Below are 22553 nucleotides of genomic sequence, written 5' to 3' on the forward strand. Positions count from 1 at the left end.
TAATTCTATATCTGATTCGATTGTAGGCGAGTGCTAGACTTAACTCCTAGATTAGGTAGAAGTACACTGATTAGTGGATCCTAATATTAAGCCAATGGTTTTTAGGATGATGTAAATCTCTAGATAAGTGCTAAGTTATTATTAAAATGAAATGATGTAAGATCTGAGTAGATAGTGATCTTAAAGTAGATTATATTGCTTTTTTAAAAGATTAGCGATTGGATTAGGATTAATGAATAAAACGGTGACGTTTTAAGATAAAGACGTTAATTAGTGGAAGGAGGAAGTGTGTTAAGTAAGGATTAATGGAACGATGACGTTTTCAGACATTGACATAAAAATAGTAAATTATTTGTAGAACAGTAGAAGAGAGAGTGTTTGTCTAAGGAAGGCCTTAGAATATTACGGTAGGATTAGAAGTATAAATTAATCTAAACCGTACAAATGTGTACGAGTATGTTTGAGCTGATCAGACGGTCGGGAATCTTGGAAGGATTACATTGTGATTTGTGAATCTAGAGATGCATATAGCTAATCACAATTCACAAGGACAAGGGGGGTATCTTCCAACTATTTTTTTAATTTGTTATAATTTTTTTTTTTAAAATCGAATTTTAGTAGTGTACTTTTTTTTTTTCTTTTTTTTATTGAAAGCTGGTAGAGTGTACTTGCGAGAATATTGATGGGAGATAAAGGGAATCACAACAAGTGGATGGAATATACTTGTTGCTGATGCTTTGACCAACATGATCTCTTTATTACTCGTATTCAATAATAGAGTAATAATTTCTTTCAAAAATAAAAAAATAATAGAGTAATAATTAACTAAATAAATAAGTAAAATAACCCATTATTGCTTATTGTATATGGCACACGTTATCATTGTCTAGCGTGGATCTTACATCACTAAATAAACCATGGACACACGTTAGACAAACCGGAAGAATAATTTGAACATTTTTTAATTCGAGGACCTTAGGCACTAAATTAAAATTTTAGTACTAGATTTTGATAACAGGCTTTGTGAATTGGGATGTTAGAGGCATGGACTTAATTTTAAGGTTGGCCTCATAATCAATTTATCAAAATAAGTAGGCATAAATATAATATACCGCATATACTTTCGTGAGATGGGGAGTTTTTTTTTTTGTTGTTGTTTGGCTCATTCAATTATGGTCATTATCGACCATATTAATAGGGTCCAATTTGTCATGTGCGAAATTAAACTAGTTTGACATGGTTCGATAAAGTCTGAAAAAACCAAAACAAGGCTAAAAGCAGGTGAGGTACAACTTGACCAAGTAGCCAGCCCAATGATCCTGACCTTCACGTTTTGCTCCTTAAGTTTCAAGCATCACATTTCAAAAGGATCAGGTAATCTCTCAATTCACTACAATACATCGTCTACACCGTGTCCTCGTACTATCAAGTGCTGCAACAACGCCCCTTCAAGGACCAAAGAGGCAAAAGGCTGTACATAGACTACATACTGCTGTTTCTCAAATTATGATGATACTACATTTCACATAAAACATCACCAAAACCAACCATGGTAATAAACAAGCTGATACACCATAAACCATTCATAATAAAGATAATAAGGTTCCCATAACTCCGCAAGAATGTCAGATGTTGGCTAATCAAAACTGAATATGCCATCATTCTCCCAAAATACTCTATTTGAGATTATTTAGTTCCAAGAATACATAATAATATAACCAACTAATGCTAAGTCTGCAAGAAGTGATACTTGGAGAAGAATGATTATCAAATGTGCAAGATCCTCGAAAAATGTAAAGCAGTGAGATCAAGCAATAAGATTGCCTTCACGATCAACTGAATGATGGTGTACTTACAAGCCTCAGGAGACCAAGTGCTGATTCAGTTCCTCTACTTGCTCTCGACATCATAAAGATCAGTCCTGAATATCTCAGTCAAGGTTTAACAAAAGAGGAGATGATGAAACTTTAACCCTTGTAATGACCGTATCTGTTTCCAGATTAAATATGCATACACAACGTGGATGACTATGCATAAAAGCAATATTAATCTGCATTAGTAGTTCAGCAAATAAAAACTAGCTTAACTAAAGAAGACAAATGGCATAAATGCTCACAAATGTATGATCTTATTCAAATATACGGTATCAAAAGCTATGAGATTTTAACCCTCTAGTCAAAGCTTCAATAGTTCTATTTTGGTTTTTGACGACCACAAAAACTTGGCCATGCATGCAAAACTGAAAGAGGGTTTAAAAGACCAAAATCTCAATGTTGACAGACACACAAGACTACAAGAGGTTACCAAAACAGTAAGCCCAGTTTTTTTTTTTTTTTTTTTTTTTTCTTATTTGGTTTTTTTTTTTTTTTTTCTGTCATATTTGGGTTAAGTAAAAAAATAATAATAACATGGAAAAGGATGGGAAAAAATCTCACAGGGATAATTTAAGATACTTAAGAACAATGTAGAAGAACAGTCGAATCAGCCGAGTAGAAGAAAAAGAAAAACAAAAAAGATCACAAAGTGTGGGACCCAATGAGTAGAATGTATAATCATATGATTGAGCAATTGACATCAAATATAAGTTTTTGGTACCATTTGTCAGCATACTGGCTAAATTAATTTGCCATGATAGAGATATGGAGGCTGGAGACCGATGAAGGCAACATATAAAAGAATGTGATTAACATGATCTTGTCCTATTAATATCAGCATGCCAAATAATGGGATGAAATGTGAACCACCCTAAAACATGTGGTACAACACCAAACAGAAACCACAAACAGAGACCACAAATTTATATGAAGATGACACCTGAGATAGCATTACGGTCATTACCAACTAGAATTTCATTTTCTGTGAGATATTTGGCCTTCAGTAATCTATAATCATGAATCACAATCTCACTTACTAAAATGGGAAGTACCATATTAGAGCCTGGCAATTACGCTATGATAATAAGTATAACATCAAGTAAATGTCTCCCAGGCTCCTAGCTACCCACCTAAGTACACCAGTCCACTTCTGAAATATGTATTCAATATACAGGTTACATTCCAGCCTTCCAGGTATATTTACAATATATTTCAAGTGTTATACATTCCGAATTCTCCAAGACAGAAGTTAGCAGAATCCACCTAGCAAGAAATAAAGTTACCTGAGACTAAACACAACTTAATTGGAAAATTCTGATCAGAAAACCTTACTTCAGAAAAAGTTTGGGAGTCTATTAATTTGTACTGAGAAAACACTGCTTATTCAGAAAATTCTGATCAGAAAACCTTAATTCAGAAGAATGTTGGAGTCCAAGTATTACTTTGTACTTAGTGAGAAAAATTAATCATATACTGCCTATCTAAATTTGAGATATATGATACAGAGTACCACATCACAAGTTCACAACAATCTTTCATCACCCATTCCCTATATAACATATGTCATACAGAGTTTTCTCCCAAGGAGATACTGAGAAAACGACTGATGATTTATGTTACACAAACTCAGCTACTAGCGTGCGCCTGGCATCAAGGGTATATTTACTAGATTAATATATGTCCGAATGTCACATATAATCCATTTTTCAGAAAACCGTACACTTGTTGGGTCCAAAATGAATCGTCATGTTTCATGAATCTTTTCATCTATACATGCTGACCCAAGAAGGAAACTGACTCAGCTTATGAGTTGCGTAAAGGAGGAAACTAAATAATGATTGGAGTCTCTAACATGTTAACCCAAGAAAACTAAACCTCTCAGCAAACCCACAATCAATGAACTTGAAGGCAGCTTCATCTACATCATCACATAGCAACCACACTTAACTCTCTAGTCTCTACCCCTCATTGAACAATCCATAATCAAATAAACTCATTCAAACAATCCAACATATACATCCCCTCCTTCAATTTGTTGCATTAATCTCATCATTGTTAAGAAATACTACCTCCATTACAGGTTATATGCAACGATTTGACATAAAGCAGAGAGGGAAATGTCTAATTGTTGCACATAACCTGTAACGGAGGTAGTACAAACTACCTATTCATAGGACATTTAATCAAACTTCAAACATTCGAAATATTCACAATTTTCAGCAACATACAACATACCAATAACTACAAATCAACATCCCATCTAGGAAAACAACAGCAACTACATTTTCATAAAAACAATCAAAAAGGCATAATCAAGCATTCAATACAAAATTCTAAACAATTCATCTCACATTAATCAAACTATAATACTAGCAGGAAAATCTGAAACACAAAACTTTAAAATGTGAAAGGTAAAAGGATACACCAGATAAGCGCCATGTGCAAAAGCTCCAACAAGAACAGCAGTAAACAAACGATCCCTAATAACAGGTTTATGCCTCAGTGATATTCTAACTGCACTCAGAAATCAAAATAGAAAAAAATAACCAAAATTAAAATCAACAAAAACCCAGAAAAAATCATAAAAATTAGATGAAAAAGAGGGAATTACTGAGAGGAAGAACAGGAGCGTAGATAAGAGGGAGCATGAGTAAGAAATTGGGGCCTTTTTTCTTTTGTTGTTGCTGCTTAATTGGCTCCCTTTTAATAAAATTAGAAGAAGAAAAAAAAAACCCAGATCAGAAATTTAGTGTATTGTAAAAGAGAGAGAATTGAAGGGAGATGAGAAGCTTACTGTTTGAAGGGATCGTAAGGAGAAGCCATTGATGAAGTTGGGGAGGTCGGAGGAAGACGACTGCGTTTTACAGATCGACGGAATTTCCCTTGTGATTTTTGGGATGATTTTTTTTTTAAAATTTATTTATTTATGGTTCAATAAGAATAATTTTCTTTGTACATTACTACGGAGTAAGTTTTAACGTCCTTTTCTGTGGGCGGGTTTTCTCTTTTTGCGCAGCCTATCTTTTTTTTTTTTTTTTAAGTGGATTCGGATCAAGTCAATTTTTTTCTTTTTATTTTTTTTTTAACAAAGTTCACTAACAAAACAAACAAACACAAGAACCACTAGCTAAATATCTAAAAAGACCAACAAAGGAAACGGCGGTCACGAGCATAGGCCGCCAACCAATGCGCAGAAGCAACCCAATTCCGAGGCACCTTACAGAGCTGACTAGCAGAAAATCGGGGGAGAATTTCCTGAATCTCTTGAAACAACCAAAAACAGGACATATCAGCAGATTTAGAGTGTTGAAACATGGATCAAGTCAATTTGGTTATTAGTTCATGTCAGCTTAGATTGTTCAAATGAAGTTCTCTAAAAATAAATAATAATAATAATAATAATAAAAAAATTATACAAATGATGCTTATTAACAATTTAATATTTAGTCTCCCGTTAAAAAAATAAAATAAAATAAAATAATTAGTCGATTTTTTATTTAATTGATACTCGTATTTTGTTTGGCTAATTGCAAATTGAGCAAATTAGTATTTTGGAACATGTTTGTTAGAGACATCAACCATGTACTCAGCAACAAAATTAGTTTTTGAGAATGAGATATTGATCAATGGATAGAGCTCCCATCCCGATTCTAAGTGATTCTGGGATCGATTCTTATCACTCGTCCTTGTGGCTTTCTAAATACCTTAAAAAAAAAAAATTTAAAAAAAAAAAAGCATTATTTACTAAATACTCCCCTTGTACTATTAAAACACGGAGAAGGTACATGAGAATTTCCGTCGTAAAAAGGCTTCCTATATTCATAGCGAGGTCTAGAGCTGTCAAAAGTTGACCCGACCCGAAATACTGACTCAAACCCGATTATTAACCGACCCATCTAAACCCAAAAAATGGTGACCCAAACCCGACCTGACCCGACCTAAAACCAACCCTAGACTCGAGTTGACCCGAGTATGTGAGACCCAAAACCGAACATGAACTGACTTGGAGATGACCCGACCCGAATGTAACCCGTAAATTATTGACCTGAACCGAACCCGACTTGAACCAAAATTGACCCAAACCCGTTTTAACCCGCCAAACGCGAATTTAACTCGACTTGTTACTAACCTGACCTGAATTCAACCCGACCCATTCCTAACTCGACCTGAATATAACCCAACTTGTTACTAACCCGACCCGAAATCAACCCGACTTGTTATTGACCTGACCCAAATTCAACCCGACTTGTTATTGACCCGACCCGAATTTTACTAGACCTATTACTAACCCGACCCAAAAATTCAACCCGATTTGTTACTAACTCAACTCAAAATCAACACGACTTGTTATTGACTAGACCTAAATTCAACCCAAATTGTTCCTGACTCGATTTCAAATCACCTTAAATGTATGCAATTTAGACCACCTTTATAATTGTTGATCAAAGCATTTTGTCTAGCTTAGGAAGACCAAGTCAGTCTAGGCCAGCAAAAGAAAGGAGTATCATCCTCAAATTTTAAGAGTTAAATATAGTATATATTTGTTGTATGGTCAAAGGAGATAATTATCTTCCTAAATTATAGACTATATTTTCTTAGTATATTGCCATATATATTATAGTCAAAGGAAATAATTAGCTTGATAAAAATGATAATTATCTATTTATAGTTAGTTGAACCCGAATATGACCTAACTTGGAAATGACCCGACCTGATTGTAATCTGCAAATCATTGACTAGAACATAACCCGGCCGACTTGAATCCGAGAATAACCCAACTTTATTATAAGTTTATAACCCGCAAATTATTGACTTGAACTGAACCCGACTTGAACCTGAAAATGACCCGACTCGAAAATGACCCGACCTGATTATAACCCGTAAATTATTAACTTATTGAATCGAACCCAACTCAAACCCGAGAATGACTCGACCTGATTATAACTCACAAACTATTGACTTGAATCGAACCCGAATCGAATCCGAGAATTACCCTAACTCATTTTAACCCGTGATCTGACAACCCGAATTAAACCCGACCTATTGTTCACCCGACCCGAATGTAACCCGACCTATTATTAACCCGACCTAAACCCGATAAGAACACTAGTAGAAAATAAGTGATGGGAAGCCCCAAAAGGCAAGCGGTTTTAAAAATCCGCTTGCCATTCACCCTTTTTTTTTAAAAACCTGTAATATGAAATGGCAAGCGGTTTTGGCGCGAACCGCTTGCCAATATATATAATGACAAGCGGTTTGGGGTTGAACCGCTTGCCATTAGATATATTGGCAAGCGGTTCAACCCCAAACCGCTTGCCAATTAAAAAAAACACCCTAAAAACGCGCTTTATCCCCCCTCTTTTATTTCTCTTCTCCTCTTTCTTTACCCCGGCTCTCTCTCTCTCCACTTTCATTTCGGCTGCTCTCTCTCTCTCTCCTCTTTCTACTCTCGTTTTCCCTCTAATTCGCCCCTTTCTTCTTTCATTTTCTCTTTTCTTTGTTATTTCTCATCTCATCAAATTTGAACATAACTGGGTATTTTCGAGCAAATTTCGAGGATAATTTCAACCAAATTTCAAACAATTTCGAGCAAATTCGTGCATGCATGTGGGTGTATAAGTTTTTTAGGTCAAATTCGACCATGAAAACTCTAGATCTAGAGTTTTTATGATCGAATTTGACCTTTAAAACCATAATTTGAAGCCAAAATCGGTGGGTTAGATGGTCGTGGTGGGTTAGATCAATGGTTTTTTTTATTTTTATTTCGATTTTAGTTTTATTTTTTATTTTAATTTGATTTTTGGTAGGGGGTCGTGGTGGGTGGGGGACGTGGTTTGGGTTAGGGTCGTGGGTGGAGGTCGTTGTTTGGGTGGGAATCTGGTTTGGTAATTTTTGAGTTTTTTCATATATTATGTTTGTGTATAATTTAAGATTTGAACCCGGTATGTTTGTGTATAATTTTCGAGTTTTTAGATTTAAAATTTTGTTATTTATAATTTAAGATCTGATTTATTTATTTTTTTACACAAAAGATCTGAAATTAAGTTACTTATTGTTGTTTATTTTTTCAATTTATTGTTTGGCAGATACGGTGAATCGGGATAGGATGGTGGTGGTGATACGGTTTAAGGTGGTTGGTGGTGGCGGCTGGTGGCGCGTGCGGCTGGTGGTATGTGCACGGCTGGTGAACAAGAGCAGCATCAGTTTTAATATGCTTGAATTTTTTATTTTTTTTATGAAAATGTAAAATTACAACAATTAATTAATAAAAATATTAATGTTTTTGTATATATTATGTTTGTGTTTCAATTTAATTGGAAAAACTAAAAATAAGAAAAATAAAAAATAAAAAATTTATTTTTTATACCCATAATGGGCAGCGGTTTGGCGCCAAAACTGCTGCCCTTTCACTACAAATGGAAAGCGGTTCTGAACCGCTTGCCATTTAAAAGGCTAATGGCAAGCCCCCCAATGGCATGCAGTTCAAAACCGCTTCCCATTAGGGGGTTTGAACCGCTTGTCATTACGTTTATTCTACTAGTAGAAATATGACCTAACGTGACCCGAATAAAGCATAACCCGACCCGCATAAATTATAAAATTAATCCAAATTAACCCGACCCAATGTTACTGACCCAAACCCGACCCATTTACTCGAATTGACAGTTCTACCCGAAACCTCCAAAATTCCATAAAAAGTGTGGATATAAGCCTTCAATTTTGGAATTTTTTGACTTTTTTTCGCCCTCAAATAAAAATTGCCGAAATTTTAACCATGGTCCCTAATACCCACCGGGAGTCCAATTGGGTGAGTTTAACTATCCAATTTTCCTTTAAACGACCAATTTACCGGTCTACAACTTGCACCGATTTCATTAAATCAAGTCTACCAGGCCACGAACAATTATGACAACATATAACGATCATAAATGGTTCCAAACGACATTATATGACCCCGAGATGTATCTCCTAAAATTTCAAGAGTTTTCGACACCGGGCCTTGAAACCCCCAAAATTTCTCAAAAAGCGTGGATCTTAGACTTCAATTATGGAATTTTATGACTTTTTTCACCCGAAAATAAAAATTGTCGAAATGTACCATTGTTCTTAATATCCTCCGCTAGTCCAATTGGGTGGGTGGATCCATCCAATTTGCCTTTAAACGGCCAATTTACCGGTTTACAACTTGCACCGATTTCATTAACCAAGCCTACCACGAACATTTATGACAACAAATAATGATCATATATGGTTCCAAACGACATAATATGACCCTGAGATGTATACCCTAGAATCTCAAGGCTTTTCGATACCGGGCCTCGAAACCTCTAAAATTTCTCAAAAAACTTGGATATTAGCCTTTATTTTTGGAAATTTTAGACGTTTTTCCCCCGTAAATAAAAATTGTCGAAATGTTTACCATGCTCCCTAATACCCTCCGGGAGTCCAATTGGGTGGGTAAAACTATTCAATTTGCCTTTATACAACCAATTTACCGGTTTACAACTTGCACCAATTTCATCAAATCAAGCCTATCACTAACATCTATGACAACATATAATGATCATAAATGCTTCATGTAGGGAATAGTTTCAAGCTTTTAAATCCCACTATCTTGAACCCCACTGTGATCATACACTAAAGTACGGTGGCGTCCAAAAGGGAAGAAGATAAAGCAAAAGAGTCGCCAACAAGTTTTTAAGGAACTTGTAAACCGTTCATAGGATGAAGGTTACACCCCTTAACGATCCAAGAGATCACCAACTCCATAAGGTCATGAACCAAATAAGGGTTCGGGGATGATGGTACAAATCCAACCTAAAAGAGATTGAACCTGCCCTAATAATAGGCCTCTACTTTATTCTGCTCGTATTCATGTGCGCTTTCTAACTAACATGCAATCAATAGGATTAACCCTAAAACTGTTTAATCTATGTTGGTTGAATATAATGCACAAATAAATCTATTATTGGCGATCACTTGAATTATAATCAAAGTTAACCTAACAAGATTATTAATTATCTTATTAAGCATGATTGCAAGTATAAATTCCCTTTAACATGCAATAAAAGGTGATCAAGCAATAACAATAAAATAATCAAGCAACATAATAAATAATCAATATCATGAATAATAATTATAATAATGATAATATCAATCATAATCATGTTAAAGCATAGCAAGATCCTAGGCATGATACTAACAAGATTAATAACAAATCCTAGCATGTCACTAAGCAATAAAAATCAAATCTTTAGCCCTAACATGATACTAACAATCATAAATATTAGGAAGAATATAGGAAGCATCGTACGTTTAATCATACTTGATATTAAAGATACCCCAGACATAATACTAGGAATTAAAATAACAATCTAAGCATGATTTCTACATCATAATATCAATTAAACCATTAAAGTAATTACTTGGATGCCTCGTACCTCTTTCTAATAACAAAATACACACATTAGTAACTTCAAGGAAAATAATAAAACAAAGCAATTAAATTAAATAATTGAAATAGAGATTTGGGACCAAACCCTCAGAAATTAAAACCTTTCACGTCTAGGGCGAAGGCAACTTCGAATATGGCTAGGTGTTTCTAGATCTTGCGAATGCGGAATTTTGTATTAAAAAGCAAAGTTTAGAAAAGAGTGAAGAGATGAATGTTATATGAGAATTGAATGAAAGAGATGAATGATGAAGATAGTTGGTTAAAACTTAAGAATAAAGAGAATTGGTGAATGAATATTGATAATCCGTGAATGAAAACGGAGTTTTTGATACGATATTTATAGAGAAAATCATCCAAAAAAGATAATTTATCAAAACAGAGTCTGAAGACCGCAAAACCATCTTGGCGCCAGCCCTGGCTAATTGGCGCCAGGACTAATAGCTAGCGCCAGGCGCTAATGCTGGCGTCTGGCGCCAACCCCGATTCCAGGCGCCAAGGCCTGGGATTGGACGCCAAATCGGCTTTTAACGCGTTTTCGAAAATCTGATAAACTTACCGTACTGGAAGATAAATAAATATAATTTTAGTCGAAAATGCTATTTGATCTAATTAAAACTCTGAAGAGTCCTAATTAAATTAGGAATGATAAGACCTTCTAGAACGTTCTAGAAGACTAAAACCATTCCTAATTTCATTAGGAATGATAAATTATATTAGGCCCTCCCCTAGATCATAGGGCCGTATTTAAAACTCAAACCGGACCCAGTTTAGTAAATTGGCCATAAATTCCTCAATATTCATCGGAATTGGGCTTATAATATATCGTTGGAAAAGGTCTTTGCAAGCCCCATCCAACTACACCACTATTGGACCCATATCATGGACCAACCAAACTGGATTGGCTGTTTTATTTAAATAAAGTTTTCAAAAACAGAGAGAAAAGAAAAGAAATAAAACTTTCCGCAATACTAGGCCTTTCCACACTTTCGTTTCATTCGATTATGATTCGACGTGAAAGGCACTCATCACCGGGTTTGGTTTTAGGGAGACTAATTGGGTGTGTGGAACCTTCCAATTTGCTGTTATACGGTCAATTTACCAGTTTACAACTTGCACTGATTTACCGGTTTACAACGGCCAATTTGATTATCTTGCACCGAACTTGACCCTAACCCTTTTTAACACGTCAAAACACGACTTGTTACTAACCTGACCTGAATTCAACTCGACCCGTCCCTAACCCGAACCGAATTTAATCCAACCTGTTACAAACTTGACCGACTTGTTATTGACCTGACCCAAATACCCGACTTGTTATTGACCTGACGCGAATTTTACCGGACCAATTACTTACCCGACCCAAAAATTTAACCCGATCGGTTACAAACACGACTCGAAATTAACACGACTTGTTAATGACCCGACCTAAATTCAACCCAAATTGTTCCTGACCCGTTTTCAAATCACCTTAAATGCAATTTAGACCACCTTATTATTGTTGATCAAATCATTTTTTCTAGGGAGACCAAGTCGGTCCGGGCCAACAAAAGAAAGGAGCATCATCCTTAAATTTAAGAGTTAAATATAGTATATATTTGTTGTATGGTCAAAAGAGATAATTATCTTCCTAAATTATAGACTATAGTTCCCTAGTATATTGTCATATATATTATAGTCAAAGGAAATAATTAGCTTGATAAAAATGATAATTATATTTATTGTTAGTTGAACCCGAATATGACCTGGCTTGGAAATGACCCGACCTGATTGTAACCTGCAAATTATTGACTTGAACATAACCCGACTTGAATCCTAGAATGACCCGACTTGGAAATGACCCAACTTGATTATAACCCGCAAATTATTGAATTTAACCGAACTCGACTTGAAAATGACCTGACCTGATTATAATTCGCAAATTATTGACTTGAACCGAACCCGACTCAAACCCGAGAATGACCTGACCTGATTCTAACCCGCAAATTATTGACTTGAACCGAACCCGACTCGAACCCGAGAAGTACTCTAACCCGTTTTAACCCGAATTAAACCCGACCTATTTTTTACTCGACCCGAATGTAACCCGACCTAAACCCAATAAGAAGTATGACCCGACGTGACCCGACTCAAGCATGACCTAATTCAAACCCGACCCGCATAGATTATGGAATTAATCTGAAATGACCTGATCCGACCCACTCTTACCCGATCCATTTACTCGAATTGACAGCTCTAGCGAGGTCGCTCGCTAGTCGCAACTAGTTTTCTAGTGGCAAGGTATAAATATGATAAACACAAAGATATTATTTGTGCGTTTGAAGAACGCGGGATACAATCTTCATAGGCCGAAAAAAAAAAAAAAAAAAAAAAAAAAAAAAAAAAAAAAAAAAAAGATTACGAATCCAAAATTGGGGACAAACAATAAAAAGGTTGAATCTCCTTAAAAACAGAAGATTGAAACATAATAGTGCGTGAAATTGAAGCCAACCTTAGTCATTCTATAAATACAAATAATCCCCCTCTTTTTCTCTCCATCTCACCCTTCTCTCTTATCAATTCCGCCGTTTACAATGGTACTCTCTCTCTCTCTCTCTCTCTCCATTCGATCTTCTCCAATAATTTATACGATAAAATTAAAAATTAGGGTTTAATTTCATGTCTCTTTTGGTTAATTATTATTTTGCTCTTTTCCAGGCTTTACCTAATCAGCAAACTGTTGATTATCCTAGCTTCAAGCTTGTTATTGTCGGCGATGGCGGCACTGGTACGTTTTTTTTTTATTTTTTTTATTATTATTGATTATCGTGTTATTATTTCATAAATTTACGATCGTTTTTGTTGTTTTGATACGTGATTTTTGTTTGATGATTTGTTTTTTGGTTGCTGGTTGAATTATGGTTGTTTTAGGTTAAGAATTTACGAGTGTAACGTTATTTTGAATAAAAATGTTGAGATAATTATTTGATTAGGGTTTGATATTTGCCTGCTAATTGTTTAGATAATTTTCACCAGTTTATTGATTTTATTTTCAGAAGATAATTGAAATTCTAATTATCGATATTTTTGTTAAGGCAGTGGTATATGATTTTAAATTTTGTTTATTTGAAATAAATGCCGTAGTAATATATGCATGACATTGTTAGTGATTTTTGAAGTGCAATTTTCTGAGAATGGTGTGAATTCATGTAAATTTTGAAGAGAATGTAATTGTGAAAGTATGATTAACGATGTTTTGTAAAATTGGATCTTTTTATAAAAATTTGTTTAACCAAACAATTTGTTTTTGATTAACGTAAATTGCATTAGATTATTAGCAATTTTCGTAGTTTAGTTTTTAATTTATGAGAACGGTGTGAATTTTGAAGATAATGCACGAGCAATTTTGTTGCCGAGAACTATGATCTGGATATGGGAGATAAAATTAATTTCTTGATTTTATTTATACTAAAAAAATCAGAAGAAAAAGACATAGTTTGAGCTCTTTTTGGTACATGAATTCAAAGAGAAACAATGCTTTTGCTGTTGTGCGTTTATTGTGACTTTTGATAAAGAATAGAACGTTAATTAAGGCAATGATTTTCATGATTTGCTTGGATTGGTAGGCCGCGAATTTATGAATTATTTTCCTTTAGCGGAATTTATGTGTCCGGTGCCTTGTCTAACACAACAAGCATGTATAAGTGGATATTCTGCAGCTATTGTGTGTATAAAGATTACAATGCAAGCTAAAATCAATTAAAGTTCTAGATTAGGAATCTAAAGCATTATCATGGTTACTTGATGCTTATTCACGGATTTTATATAGTTTTATGCTCCGCATGCATATAGATTTAGTTTCCTAGTTAGGAGAATATTTGTCGGTATATCTAAATCATTGTTCGCTGTTGCAGGAAAAACTACTTTTGTTAAGAGGCATCGTACTGGGGAGTTTGAAAAGAAATATGAACGTAAGCCTATTGAATTCTCTGTTGATATCCCCATTTTCTTGTCTGTGGATGTAATTGTTATGGGATTAACATATATGTCTTTCTTCCTTTCTCCAGCAACTATTGGTGTGGAGGTACATCCATTGGATTTCACCACAAACCTTGGCAAAATAAGATATTATTGTTGGGATACTGCTGGGCAGGAGAAATTTGGAGGCCTTAGAGATGGTTACTAGTAAGTCTTATAACATGAAACAAATGTAACTGTTAGAGCTTACACTTTGAAGTCTGTTTTGTGAAAATTCAATTATTCAGTACTTGTCAAATAATGCAGTTGACTAAATTGCTTCTTTACTTCGAGTAATTTACTATAATTCCATAGTTGGTGTTTGATTACATTGTTGTTCTTCTTATCCAAATCTTTTCTGCTCTCTAGCCAAGTTATTGCGCTGTTGCCATACAGATATTTGTCCTCTGAATTAAATTCTTATTGATAGAGATTCACCATGTCGTTGATCTTCATGCAACTGTTGAGGTTTCTTTTGTTTGTTTAGACTGGCAGAGTTTCATTAGGGAGAATTAGTAGGAATGTAATTCATTTCAAGGACAGCATTTATACATCTGATATATTTGTTGTAAAATTACGTTGATTTATCATATTCGAGTTATTTCTCCAGTTTAGGGATGAAGCTGTCTAAATTGATAGGCCCTCTAACTTGTTATGCAATATCAGCCAAATTTGTGTACACACTATTCCTGTTACTAATTCTATAACTGTTATGCTTGATGCAGCATTCATGGTCAGTGTGCTATCATTATGTTTGATGTTACAGCTCGGCTGACATACAAGAATGTTCCAACCTGGCATCGTGATCTTTGCCGGCGAGTCTTTTTTTACATGATTTTTAGGTCCATTGAGTATAGTCCATGTTGGATATATTTAATAATTTGTCCTTGTTTCCGAGCAGTGTCTGTGAAAATATTCCCATTGTTCTCTGCGGAAACAAAGTTGATGTGAAGAACAGGCAAGTGAAGGCAAAACAGGTTACATTTCATAGGAAGAAGAATCTGCAGTACTATGAGATATCTGCAAAGAGCAACTATAACTATGAGAAGCCCTTCTTGTACCTTGCTCGGAAGCTAGCTGGGTAACTGCTGTGCTCATTTTATTCTTTTCCTGCAGCATGTTTGGGGGAATTAAATGCTTAATGAATTTGTTGTTTTCATATGTTATTGCTGGGTTTTGGTTAAATACCTAACGTGTGTTTGCCTTTGTTTCAGGGACCCTAATCTTGTCTTTAAAGAGGAGGTTGCTCTTGCCCCGCCTGAAGTAGAGATTGACTTGATCGCGCAACAACAGTAAGTGTTATTACAGTTTAATTGATTTAGAGTACTCTGAATTCATTCTGCTTTGCAGCAATATGATAGTATCCAGAATACAGAGTCTTTGAGTTTGGATTCTTAGTAGTAATTATTGTCAGCATGCTATTTTGTCTGCTCTGATAGCAGTGTGAATAATCAGAGTAATAGCAGTTTTGTTGTGCATGTTTTGCTATAAGTCAATAATCGCTTAATTTTAATTTTACTCACTCATGTTGGCTCGTATGTGCTGTGTAAATGTGTGATCTAGCTTATTTTCCTTTAAAAGCCTTAGTGGAAGTGAACTGTGATGTGCATCATTGAGAAGCATCGTCAAGCAATAGTACTCACTACTCAGTATTGTTTTCTCGTGTTTGTTCTAGGAATGAAGCAGACCTTGCTCAAGCAGCTATGCAGCCATTGCCTGATGACGATGATGATACATTTGAGTAGTGGCCAGGCTCTGAGAATCGCTGTTTATTAGTAGATTTGTTCATTTGGGGTGTGTACCTTTTGAAGAACACCAAACTTGGTTTAAACACATTCATGTCTATAACTCTTATCAGCTACTAGCTAGATATATCCTACTCGATTTATATTTTTTAAGTTTTACAGATTATATTGTTGATAATTTGATATTGTTATTGGAGAGGTTTATTAATTATAAGTACAATTTATCCTTTCCTTTGTTTCTCCAAAAAATTGTGATGATGATGAGCTGAGATGAGCAAAAAATGGTACGTGAGCAAATAGTGTGAATTTTTAGAAGGTTATTAAAAAGGGAGAAAGGGTAAATATGATGTAAGTGTGAAGCCTAAGGAATTGTAGCTAACGCGTTCAATGCATTTGATTTCTACTTATCTTTGAACTTGTAAAAGACTTATTTTATTTGTAAATAGGACTTGTAAAAAGACTTGTTTAATTGTAAAAAAAACAAATTGAAAATAGAACTTGAATATAATTCATTAACCATCATTTAATATTCCAAGTCAGCTCCTTCTAAAATTTGTCTGATTTATAGGTTAATTGATTTGGGGATTTTTTTGGACCTAAAAAGAAATATTTTAGAAAGTCAGTTTTTGCCTTTAAATTGATAATTTAGTCACTACATACAACCTCTCTTAATTAACTCAAGGCCACTATAGACCTTCATATGAAAAACTTGTGATCATATATGATTCAAGTAACATTATATGATCTCGAGATTTGACACCAAGTCTCAAGACCTTTAAAATTATTCGAATTTTTTTTAGACTTTTTCGAGCTCGAAAAGAGAAGAGATAAGATAGGAATATTTTCCATTAACCTCACGAAACCTTGGGAGGCCATTTGAATGGTGGAACTAGGGATGGCAATCTAGTCCGGATCTGACCCTACTCCGCCTCGATCCGATGTAAAATATCCGCTCCGAGTCCGAGAAAAAAGTAATCCGAGTTCGACTCCGTTAAAATAATCCGACTCCGAGTTGGAGGAGGGTCGGAGTCGGATCCTACAAAAAATCCGAGAAAAAAATCCGACTCCGACAAATGTCCGACTTTAACGGATTATCCGACTCCGACTCCAATAGATAATGGGTCATGGTGGCATTGGGTGTGGGTTGTAAAAGCCCAAATAGCCCAACATCTCAAAGTATATTGAATAATGAAAAAAAAACTTGGAGTCGGGTCGGATCGGAGTCGGAGTCGGAGGTCGGATATTGAAGTCGGAGTCGGATGTCGGATTTAACCTCTGACTTCCTGTCGGGTCGAAGTCGAATTTAGCATAATCCGCTCTGAGTCCGACCCGTTGCCATCCCTAGATGGAACCATCTATTTTAGCAAACAAAACAATTATCCCAAAAATAACAAAAAGAAAGGTCTCATCATTAAAAAGGAGACAATTTGAAACTCAATTGGGCCCCCAAATAAATACAAATGGTCCAACCAATTGCAACTCCCCAACATGAATGAAAGTGACTAGCCCAAATTCCAAAACAATTGTCCCTATCAATGTCTAAAACAGCCCAATATCAAAAACTACAAATGGGCCCCCAAACATGTTTCTATTTAGGCAGAAAATCCTCTCTGCCGTTTGCCCATTGGTTGTTCACCCACCACATAAAATTCCAGAAGGCTTTGAACATGAAAGGGCTCACCCAAACATCCATGTTCATGTCCAAACAAAATGTATTTGTTGGAAAATGGGCCTTTCTCCTTTTATTGGCCCACTATCTTCCCTATTTATATTTGGAAACTCTTTGCCCCCTACCCTAAACTTCTAGGACCCCCTCTTTGATTTGATTATTTTGTTGGATCACTACTTGTTTTTCCTTGTAGGGTTGTACCCTAACCCTACCCATGGTTACACTAGTTCAACATAACCCTTAAATAGATTAGACTTGTATATCTTGTTTTCGACTTTTCAACCCTGATCCTACATCTTTGATTAATATTTATAAAGATTTTTGCAATTAAGTTTGTTGATAATCACACTTGAGGAAGAGGAATCGTATTTCATTGCTTTACTTTTTGTCACATTAGCCATGTTAGTAATTGATTGATATAACTAGTTGTATTAACTGGTTTGAGCAGGTGGTTGTATTAGATGATTTGACTAGATGATTGTGTAAAAGTGTTTGGTAAATGGCTGTCAATTGTTAGTTTTTTCAATTTATATATGTAATAACCAAACAACTATATGTTTAATAAGCTAATTTTAAAAGGCTACCAACTAACGATTAGTCAAAGCAGCTTATAATAGCTAAAAGCTGACTACCAAGAAAGGTCTCTATTATGATGAGTTTCTTCTTATTGAACTTTTTAAGCACAAAAAACTCTTTAAGCTACTTACCAAACACCTAAATTAGCTTTTTAAAAATGGTTAAACACCTTATAGGTCTCAATAAAGCTAAAAGCTATCTAAAAAACTCTTTATTGACTATCCTTTTAAGTTGATCATTGTGCTTATTTAAGCATTATGCTAATGTTTAATTTGATGTATTTATGAGTTAAAACATGACATTGACAGTTTATTGTTCTTTCTTAGTTATTTGTTTTGCAATTATCTTTTTCTATTTCCACATTTAATAATCACTTGAAACTCTTTTGATACGCGATTTAGTATTAATTAAAACGACAAATTACACGGGAACTTATTTTTTAGGTGCTAATATATTTCTTTCAAGAAATATCTTTGAAATAAAAACCATACTGAAGATATTTTTCCTTTCTAGAATTTGAATGAAACACTATGATGAAATGATTATATTAATTATGTTTCAAAATTATGTATGTGCTACAATTTTGGAACACCCAAAAATAGGAAATAATATTAATATAATTAGACATTGACAATGATCATATGGCAAGTAATTAATTAGATGAATGCGTGTATTGCGTGTTTCATGTACATACAAAAAAGTTTGAAAAGAAAAGACATAGATAGGAATTTCTGATCTAGTTAGGCTGCATCAATAACTACCAATCTTTTGTAAAAGTAATTTGAAATTTCTACAAGTGTTTGCTTACCAAAATTGATAAGGAATATACATTCAGAGTCCTCAAGAAATTGGGAATCTGTACCACTTTTTTTAGTCATAGATAATGCACTTTTTTTGCTTGTTCAAAATAAATACATAGAGTACAACATAATTTCTTTTTCTTTATTTATAAAAAGTTGTTTTTTTTTTTTTTTTTTTTTTTTTTTTTTTTTTTTTAATGAAATCTTCTCCATAATGTAGTATATGTAATATTTGTATGTAGTAGTTTGTATAAATAATTGTACGGTAAGGAGAAAGATCATCCTAAGAGGGAAAATTGTATATTGTATTGGATATTTACCGCTTTTTATGTACTTAGGGTCTGTTCTCATACGATTATTTTCAGTTCAGTTCAATTCAATTCAGCTCCTAATTTCCTTCTCTTATAAATTATTCATTTCATTTCAGTTCAGTTTAGTCAATGAGAACATGCCCTTAGTCAAGGAACCTTGAAATCACCCATTAAGTTCCAGTCTTCTTTTGGTTGGGAGTCTTTATGAGAAAATATCTAATAGAATTGAATGAGGTTGATGATATTCGACCATAACCTTAAACTTGAAATTTGAAGAGATAGGTAAACTGCTCTGGCTTCCTATCTTTATGTTAATTGCGGAGTACTTGTATTAGTTGTATACATGCACTTATCCACAAAGCTTACATTTGCGGGTAAGCTAATTAATTAAGGGTGTGGTTTATGAGCTGTTCTAATTAATCGAAAGTCAGACGTTCTATTGCTATCAACTTGAAAGAGATCGGCCATGTTTTGCTGTTACACCCAACCTAGCTAGTATTATTAGGTTTGGACTTCTCTTGTTTTTCTTTTTAAAAAAATGAAATAAACTCTTCATCTTATTATTGTATTTTATTTTTGTAATGTAGGATTATTGAATTTACTAAATGAGGCACAAAAGTATAGTAATCAAGATACATACATATCCATGTATGTATGCTATGATTTGAACAAATGTGAGAACGAACGAAATAATTTTTTTGATGTAATTATAGAGAAAGTCACAATGCCAGATAAATAATTTAGACAAAATTTGATTTCAGATATTAAATATGTGTTATTGTACCACCTTTTATCACGTTCACCAACTAAGTTAGTTGACAGCTACAATGTTATCATTCTATAATAATGTGTTATAAAAAATTTAAAGAATGATTGATTTTACTACAAATAATAAGGTTTCAAACATTTAGAATATTGTATGTAGAGCACCTAATGTGTTTGATAATTAACTTAAATGGAGCTATATAGTATAATGCAACGCATGGAGTCATGTGCGATATGGTTAGAATGTTAGATTCATCTTCTTATTAGCGTGTGTGTGTTTTTTTTTTTTAAAAAAAAAATAAAAATAAAAAATCTAAATGATTGGTAAACATATAAGTTTGCAATTATAAAAAGTGAAATATTTCGTAATATCATGGCATGAAGAGAATGTTGCAGAGTGGGAAGATCACCGAATAATATGCATGCTTATGAGAAGATGGTACAATAGCATGCTTTCCAATGTCTATATTAGTCTTAATTACAAGGTTTAAAACTTAATATCTCATCATTACTTATTGGCTAATGTGTATACTTTTGTTAGTGGTTAATTTCCAATTTCTCTCATCCTAATCCTTTCACTTTATGATGAATTGAAGATAAGCATACAAAAGATTTACTTATCATTTTTACGTTGAATTAATTAAAACCACTCGTGTTGAAGATAATTATTTTCATTTTCTAATTTGTGAATTATTTCTTTATTGATCTCAAATCAATTTTATTTTCACTATTTGTAAATTATTGCAACTTTGGCCTTGTACATTCACCTAAACACGCATTGTCACAATTGATTTGATAATTTAGAGACACATAAAGGGGTTATATAAATACTAAGGGCTTTGTTTCGGGCATTTTTTGGATAACCCGAAAGGGGGGTATGGATTCCCGCGGGAGACAAATCCGGGATGCAATACTCGTACGGCCTGAACACCTGCAAAACAACGGATCTCCGGTGTAGCGGAGATCCGCCTCCGACGATCAAGTTAGTGACCGGAAAATGGATTCTTAGAGAGAGAAAGTAAAGAGAAGTGAGAGCATATTTTGGGCATTGTGCCTTTGGGAATTGTGTGTTCCCTACCATCATGAAATGATGGGGTATTTATAGGGGAGTGGGAGATCATGCTCCTAAGGTTTCATAACCTAGGAAGATTGGCTGCCCTATACGTGGTTGACACGTGTATTAGGGTTTCCTTCATGCTAGGCATGTTTCCTTAACGGGCTTTGAGCCCTTCATTTTCTTATATCTCTCTTTAGGCCACGTGTCATGCTCTTATTGGCCTTTATTTATCTGAGCAGGATGCCACGTGTTGGCTTATAATTGGGCCACTTGTTGGCCTCTCATTTGTCTATAAAAGGGGGTAAAAATACCCCGAAATAGGTTTGTTTTCTTCAGCTTAATTGCAATTCAGTTTAGTTGAGTTCGGTTTTTAATTTCCTTCTCTCATAAGCAATTCATTTCAACTCTATTCAGTTCAGTTCAACTCCAATCGTTCAGTTCAATTCATTTCAGTTGTTTTCATCAGTAAATCAGAACATGCCCTAAGCTGGTCCAAGTTTAAGTACTAATAGTACCTTTTTAAAGACTTAACAATTAAATCAGTTGGATTCAGTTCAATAATCTCACTAATCAAACTTTAAAAATATCCGTAGATATAACTTTAAAAAAAATTAGAATAAGATAAACACGTAGAATAATTCATATTTGTGTTGCACCAAATAGGACAATTTGGTAGTTGAATGGACTAGAAATTTTGAAAGAGAATACATATATGATATTAATTACAAATATATATACAGATGAAAGATTACATCATAAAATTAATTAAGTAGTGAAGAAGAGCAGTACTAGTAATAGGAGAAGCAAATTAAAAACAGTGACCACAGTCACATGGTATTCACGTGGCACAGGGGTGATATATATATTAGAAGAGGGACACCAATCAACTAGGCAATTTAGACAACTAATTGACTTCACTCACAAAATTGGTAATTGAATTGATATATAAGTTGATTGAGTTAGGTGCATGAGACCATAAAAACGAAAATAAAACAAAAACCAACTTGAATTGGCCATGCATAATTCATACTTTGTATAACTAGACATAAATTAAATACATGTAAATTGAGGTACTTGAAAAATAAAATGACAATAATATCTTCTCTATTTTTCTTACACTCAGCCACTCACGAAAAATAAGTAGATGAGTAGAAATGAATAGAGGGAGTACAACACTAGAAAACTTTTGGACAATTTTTCATATTATTTAATTTAACATGTTTTCTCTCACAATTTTAATTCATTTCAATTTAGATACATTAACATACTCCTACAAATTTAGAGCATATATATATATATATATATATA

At 34.2% G+C, this 22553-nt stretch overlaps 2 protein-coding genes across 3 annotated transcripts; one reads left to right on the forward strand and one right to left on the reverse strand.

The window, feature by feature from the left end:
* Nucleotides 1-1529: 1529 nt before the first annotated feature.
* On the reverse strand, nt 1530-4884 carry LOC110729123. The gene is made up of 4 exons (XM_021908836.1): nt 4669-4884; nt 4486-4574; nt 4298-4388; nt 1530-1921 (listed from the first exon to the last, which is right to left on the reverse strand). The coding sequence occupies exons 1-4, from the start codon at nt 4695-4697 to the stop codon at nt 1891-1893; spliced, it is 240 nt and encodes a 79-aa protein (XP_021764528.1). The 5' UTR covers nt 4698-4884; the 3' UTR covers nt 1530-1890.
* A 7691-nt stretch (nt 4885-12575) lies between these two features.
* On the forward strand, nt 12576-16298 carry LOC110729124 (GTP-binding nuclear protein Ran-3-like). 2 transcript variants are annotated; one of them, XM_021908837.1, is made up of 8 exons: nt 12700-12902; nt 13024-13093; nt 14220-14276; nt 14373-14490; nt 15048-15137; nt 15224-15403; nt 15537-15614; nt 15998-16298. In XM_021908837.1, the coding sequence occupies exons 1-8, from the start codon at nt 12900-12902 to the stop codon at nt 16065-16067; spliced, it is 666 nt and encodes a 221-aa protein (XP_021764529.1). In that variant the 5' UTR covers nt 12700-12899; the 3' UTR covers nt 16068-16298. The 2 variants fall into 2 exon arrangements, with proteins under 2 accessions (XP_021764530.1, XP_021764529.1); XM_021908838.1 differs by lacking the exon at nt 15048-15137 and having other exon boundaries at nt 12576-12902.
* The last annotated feature ends 6255 nt before the right edge of the window (nt 16299-22553 follow it).

Source organism: Chenopodium quinoa, unplaced genomic scaffold (genome assembly GCF_001683475.1).
Source record: "Chenopodium quinoa cultivar QQ74 unplaced genomic scaffold, ASM168347v1, whole genome shotgun sequence".
In the NCBI taxonomy this organism is placed as follows: domain Eukaryota; kingdom Viridiplantae; phylum Streptophyta; class Magnoliopsida; order Caryophyllales; family Amaranthaceae; genus Chenopodium; species Chenopodium quinoa.

Bases quoted from the DNA above. Each gene is read 5' to 3' on its own strand.
- LOC110729123 (XM_021908836.1), bottom strand. From the start codon at position 4,697: ATGGCTTCTCCTTACGATCCCTTCAAACA. The intron at 4,389-4,485 runs GTAATTCCCTCT...TTCTGAGTGCAG, and splicing joins CGCTCCTGTTCTTCCTCTCA to TTAGAATATCACTGAGGCAT. The intron at 1,922-4,297 runs GTATCCTTTTAC...TGAGATATTCAG, and splicing joins GCACATGGCGCTTATCTGGT to GACTGATCTTTATGATGTCG.
- LOC110729124 (XM_021908837.1), top strand. The intron at 14,491-15,047 runs GTAAGTCTTATA...TGCTTGATGCAG, and splicing joins GGCCTTAGAGATGGTTACTA to CATTCATGGTCAGTGTGCTA. The intron at 15,138-15,223 runs GCGAGTCTTTTT...GTTTCCGAGCAG, and splicing joins TGGCATCGTGATCTTTGCCG to TGTCTGTGAAAATATTCCCA.